This window comes from Dermacentor albipictus, chromosome 3 (genome assembly GCF_038994185.2).
Source record: "Dermacentor albipictus isolate Rhodes 1998 colony chromosome 3, USDA_Dalb.pri_finalv2, whole genome shotgun sequence".
Lineage (NCBI taxonomy): Eukaryota > Metazoa > Arthropoda > Arachnida > Ixodida > Ixodidae > Dermacentor > Dermacentor albipictus.
Window position 1 is genome coordinate 181,139,898 of NC_091823.1, and position 6,208 is coordinate 181,146,105.

General features: G+C 49.3%; 1 protein-coding gene across 3 annotated transcripts in view; it reads right to left on the reverse strand.

Annotated features, from left to right (window-relative positions):
• The window catches only part of crim (QVR superfamily protein crim), a 101,544-nt gene extending 97,132 nt beyond the window's left edge, over nucleotides 1-4,412 (reverse strand). The window contains exon 1 of one of the 3 annotated variants that reach the window (XM_065450140.2): nucleotides 4,283-4,412. Coding sequence is in view for 2 of the 3 variants with exons in the window: in XM_065450137.1 (XP_065306209.1) it covers nucleotides 3,876-3,999 (124 nt within the window). In the remaining variant the exon portion in view is untranslated. Of the gene's footprint in view, nucleotides 1-1,986; nucleotides 2,425-3,875; nucleotides 4,017-4,282 lie in introns of those variants that run through there. The other 2 variants (XM_065450137.1, XM_065450139.2) reach the window with 2 other exon arrangements.
• Between the last annotated feature and the right edge of the window lie 1,796 nt (nucleotides 4,413-6,208).

The window sequence follows — 6,208 nt, forward strand, 5'->3', positions numbered from 1 at the left end:
CTTCCCCTCCTGAGTGAAAGCGAAGTGAGGTAATATTCATGGTGGAAAAGCGCTGGAGACATAAAATGGAGACATAGAAAGAATACAGGACAAAGCACTACTAGCAACTGGAAATTTTATTTAGGAAAGGTGTTTTTATATGCAGAATTAATGGAACTGGTTTAGTGCAAGAAAGATGGTGCATACAGTATTACTTTCAAATGAGGAAAGAAATACGTCAGCCAGACGGGCCGATGCCTGAACGTTTGCCTTGGCAAACATCAAAGTTCTCTGAAAGGGGCACAGTACTCGTATTTAGCAATGCACTGTAGCAAATGCACACGCAAACCGAAATTTGATGCCACGGTTATCACTGACACGCATGCAAAGTGATCCGTAAAAGAGATCACTGAAGCCTATAACATTAGGAACGGTGGGGATGGCTGTGTTCGCCAACCGTCTAGTCTTCCAAACTACGAAGTTGCTTTTTTGGACAAAACGTGACTGGGGCCATTGTGTTTTGGTCTTGATATCTCACGTTGCATTCTGGTTTTCAATAATAGTGGCTTCATGGTGAGGTACGTTCATTCTGTATGCAAGAACATCTTTCATAAATGAAGTTTCCAGCTGCTAGTAGCGCTTTGTCCTGTGTTCTTTCATCCTAAGTCTGTTTTAGCAGTGCTTTTCTATCATGAATGTTTACCGACACGCCCAACTGACAGCAATTATGAGGTAACATGGATTGTCAAGTTTGTCACAGATATGTACATCTTTTATTTTTTACCCGACAAGAATGACAGTAGTAGGCGAGTTGGCAGGCCACACTGTAGTGAACAGTCACAGTGAGCATGGAAAATGAAGGAAACATACATACAGTGACAATACTACTTCAACCATCATGCTGGCATTATGTGTAAAAATGCTGAAAGCAGCAATCAATAGCAGTTTGTTTATAAGCAACTATGAGCAGTGATGTAGACAGCAATTTTTTTTTTCGAGGTGGGCTCAACTTACTGTGAGAGGAAGGTGAGACAGACAGGTGTTGTTGCACATTGATTTAGTTTATGCCAGGGATGCAAGCACAGAAAAAGTTCGAGGGGGATGGGGGGGGGGCAAACCTGGCGCTCTACCTCCCCTTCACCCGCCCCAATATTTATTTCTGTACGCCACCAGACCAGCCCTTCCCCTAAACCCCTGAAAAATGAAAAAAGAAACCTACTAGGATAAAAAAAAAGGGGGGGGGGGGGGGGGGTTAACGTGTTCGGCGTCCGCCTTTTCTGGCTATACGCCCTTGACAATCAGCAAGCTTCGGAAGGCTAGTGAATTAAGGTTTGGTAATTGGCCTTCACGTTAGTGACGGGCAAATGAAGCAGTGCAGAATGTCATGGGGATGGGCATTGTTCCTGGCATTAACATCACTTAATTACTGCCGTTAGCATTAAATAAGTACAACATATGCATATTTGAACTGATATTTTGTACCAACCTTTCGTCATAAAGTGTCGGCACTCTATTAAATATCCAATATAGCACAAAAATTTCAAACTGAGATGTACGTATAATCAAGCGAACGTCGATCGTGTCACAGGTTCATTTTCGATCGCGATTGAGTCCTATAGGAGTCGAACTTCTCGATCGCGACTAGCTTCTCTGAGCAAGCTGCGGATCGATCGCTGTCGAGAAATTCCACCCCGATGGCGCTCGATTGCGATCGAAAGTGCACTGGGACACACACGAGTGCCCCCCCCCCCCCCCCCCCGCACCACCACTTCAACCGGAAAAAGTCGCTGGCCACTCGAAAATCCGGACCACATACGCGCGGATGAACTACACTTTGGGAACGTACTCGAATTGAAATGATACCAGGCAAGTTTGAGAAGACAAACGTGCCAGCAGTGCTCAGACCGTGCAGCAAACGGACTGTGATGGCTCCGCGCCCATACCAAAAGGAATGTGTGGATGTTTGGAAACGCGTCCGAGACGCGACGACCGCGGCGTCCCACTTACCGACATGGCACATAACCAGCAGCACGATGCCCAAATTCACTAGCACCATCTTCATCACGGCAGCTTGAGACTAGTCACAACAAGCATAGCCGGAACGGTTGCGTTGGACTTGTCTGTTCCGCGCGAAAACTCGTCAAACGGCACGCCTCGGAACAATCATCCGGAGGGATAGATGGCAGCACGGTCGGCTGGTCGTGTAGATACGAGGGCGTTGGCCGTACGTCGCGTCTTGCCAGCGCTGCGTCAGGTGTCAGCTCAAGTGTAGATGTCCACTAGCGCACGCATCGCAACCGGTAAGCAGATCTATGCTAATAAGCCGTTCACAAGTAACCAGCCGACCGATTAAAGCAGCACCGTCACGTCACATTACACTGAACACAGGTCTTATTTTAACTTGCGCCCTCTCACGTGCGGCGTCCTAGGGGGACTCCGCGACTGCGCTGCCGTGCCGCACGCGCGCTCGCCACGTGAAGGCAACTTGGCGCTGTCAGCCGACTTTCTATGCTCGAATTTTCAAAATACGAGTCTGAAGGCTTGTAGAATAGTATATGCGGAATGTTCCAGGACACTATTTCCTGCGAAATCGAGTAGAGTTGCCGTCGTCACCACGCTCCTGGTGTCGTCTGCTAGTATTGAGTTCTGGCAGCCAGACGGCTCACGTCAAGGAGGCGCTGCTCACGTCTGGCGTTGCTCCGCCTCTCCTCTCTTGTTTACTTTTCTCGCGAAACCACGCCGCGCTGCGCGCAACCGGGCTGCTCGGACGCGCGGGCTCCGCAGCAATACTGAACAATCGCGATGTCTCATTGCATTACCGTTGCCGAAGTCATGGTAAAAGAAGTTCATAATGGACTTCGCAAATTGGGCCGTGAGGTCGAATCGACTGCTTTTACCAGATTTTATGAAAATAAACATGCCTTATAAGGCCAGCGAACTGAACTAGTTTGTTCTTATCAGCCGCGGGTACCGGCCACCGCCCAGTTTTCGCGTGTTTTTAAAGAAAGGTTACCTATCGCTGCCTTCTACTTGCTTTTCTCTGCTTAGGCATCCTGGGGCACTCAGACGGACTTGCGAGCTAGACGTCTGGCGATACGAAAAGAATATACGCATTCTCACTGCACTGCAGCAAGAACGCACTGGAGACACGTACGAAACACCGACCCATTTGCGATCCATTTAGAGTTTATGAGCACAAACACATTTTTGCTTGAGGAATCGTCGTGCTTTATTGAACAAAATTCGGGTGGCCGCGCATCACTACGACAGCGCGCCGGCGAGGAGGCGTAATGTCATTTCTGACCCGATCGGCGCTTAATTACGCGAGGTGCCTTCTTCCCACGTACAGTAAGTGAAGCTTCACGAAACCAAAGTTTTGCGATAGCCGGTGCAGAACAATACGCGCGTAGATCCGGCCTACGTGCGACCATGGAACAGCCGTTTGATGTGTTCGCAGGCCTTGTCGACTCTTGCAGCGCATCTGCTAACATTCACTTTCCTGCGCTTCTCGCGCGCACAAATAAGATATGCCTGCGGTAGGGAGGATACGTTCCTTAAGTCAAAGCAGCCGCTTCTTTCCCATCTTCCAGGATGAAGCGTCGCCTACAGGCGCACGGTGCCGAGGGCAGCAAAATGCACACATTCTGCGTAACGCTCTATCAGCACGTGTATTCAGGTACACCTGTGCAGGTGTGCATGAACCTCGAACGCGCTGTGCTTAAACGACTTTGTGCTGTCGCGAGTACATGCGAGGAACAAGCAACAGTTAAGCAACATGTGTTTTAATATGCACAAAAACAAGTTCTTACTGAACACGAACTATGCATTCATAACGTACGTACATTCTACGTGCCGCAAATGCACCATATGCGCTGTCAAAAGCAGGAATCACTGACCTGCACGGCGTTCATTGTACAGATTGTGAAACGCATCGGTTTCGGCCTTCGATGGCACGTTAGCGAGGGCAAAATTTCCCGCGGATATTCCTTCGTCCGTTGCCATTGCCGTGGCGCGGTACATTGCGTACAGCGTTGCATGCGCGTTCATTTGACGAACTTTAGTTCCTCCTGTCCCACTTGGCCACAGCAACATCCGGGGGAGCGCGGTCCAGATAACGCAGCGCAACAAAACACGGAGACCAACGCAACCCTGCCCGCACAGCGCCTTATTTTTTGCCACGGTACGAAACCTACGGAGCAACACGTGCGAGCGCACAGAACCAAAACAGAGCCGCCATTGTGGCCCGAAAAGCGTGGCCGCTACAGCAAAGAAAAAAAAAACAGCAAAAAAGACGGGAACCTACTACGTGACTTCTTCTCCAAGCGTGCGGAGGGGTAGACGGGACGGGCCTCTCCATGCCACGGGCGCTATTCTACCGCCAACCTGCCCTCCTCCTTCACCCTCCTCTTCCACTCACCCCCTTAGTATAGTCCCTTAGCTTCCGGCGTCACGCGGAACTTACGTAGATGCAGCTTCCTGTTTCGAGTGGAAGTGACACTTTGTTCAACAAGAGCGGACACTCCCATAGAGCCCAGCGGCCGAATTGACTGCAGCGCACCAAGCCGTGGATGTTAAAGCCTAAAGCACACTTCCAGTTTCAGTTTTGTGCGCGCGCGTTTTGAATTTTAGCTGGTGCGCGTCACGCCGGCTCCGTTTTTTTTTTGCTTGTGCAGCAAATATTTACATATTTATTTTTTATTTATTAAATATTTATTTGCAAATTTCATTAAGACGCAAGACACCTTGTGAAATGTGGAAAACTTAACGTTTATTTTATTCTTTGTAAATGCTCGTCGCGGGCTTTTTGTGCATTCGTCCAGCGTTGTGGCACCAGGTAAGCAGTAGTAGTTTCCGCAGGAAGCTCCACCAGACGACGTGAGCTGAAAAAATTAATGCCTTTAGAGGCGAAGCGTGCGAAAGTGGTGAGTGGGCGGCATTACAAACAAAAGCAGTTCGTATTTACACACACGGCGTAGAAAATACCCGACTCATCCCAAGCAATACCGTACATACCACAAACACATAATTCCAAGCATTCCCCTCTTCCCAATACTTATTTCCTGCACTTTAATAGCACGAATGCGTGGGCAACGGCGCGTTTCCCGAACTTGGCTACAACTGACGCGATAGTACGCTACGAATACACAGAGGGGGCCACAACACAGGCTCTCAACCAGAGCATGCTGGACGCTCGCAGAATACCTTCTACTCGCACTCAAGACAAAATGCGTGGGTGTCGTTCAGAAGACAGAATTTTCGAGTTACTAGTTCCTGGCGTTTGAGCTCCTTGGCTTATCACTTGTGCGTTCTCCAGGCACAAGCAACGCATTCCCGTGTTATCACTTTTGACGATTGCTCGTCGCGTTTTCGACAAACGTGGGTGAAAATTGCGACAAATTTGTTGCAGTAAGATTCAGTACGCGCCAAACTGTCACTACGGCCGAGCTGCTTTTCGCGGCGTCACAACCGGCGCGGCGAGCGGGCCTCATAACATAAAAGAATCGAAAATAATTTTCAACAATGTTGGGCGTCAGAGAAAGAAAAGCGCCATGAACTTGTCAGTGCATTAAAGCGCGAAACCGCACACCACGGCCGAGCTGATTTTCGCTAACCGAGTCACAGCGCCAGGCGCGCCCACTGCGCTCGAAAGGTAGCCCAAAAAGTAATGAAATTAGTTTCAATAATGTTGGCAGTCAGAGAAAGCGCCAAAACTTGTCGCAGTAAAATTCAGTACACGCGAAACTGCGTCACAGCACCCTGTGCGACTAGCGTGCCCATAAACTACCGAAATTAGTTAAAACAATATTGGGGCTTATAGGAAGCGTCGCAAACATCTCCCAGTACGATTTTAATTCAAATTAACTGCTCCACGGCGGCCACGCTGTTTTTCGTTAACTGCGTCACAAGTCTAGCCTAGTTGCCGGGCAGTAAGCCTAATTGCTTGAAGTGCGTCGCAGACTATCGAACAATGTTTCACGCCTTGCCGTAGTCCAGTAGTGCAGTGCTGCCATGTCGAAGTTCCGAATTAACGCAATTATTCGCCGGGAGGCTACCAAACCAGGCTAAATTCCGAAATAGAAAAACAGGCAGACGTGTGCCCGAACTACAGTACCCGAACAGTCCAACGCTCAGATGCGCGGCCGGTCTCTCTCGCTTCGGCGGTGTCTGACGAATGACGCAAACATCTGGCTCCTCATTCGCCGGTTCGCCTGTCGCTAGGCAACGGAAG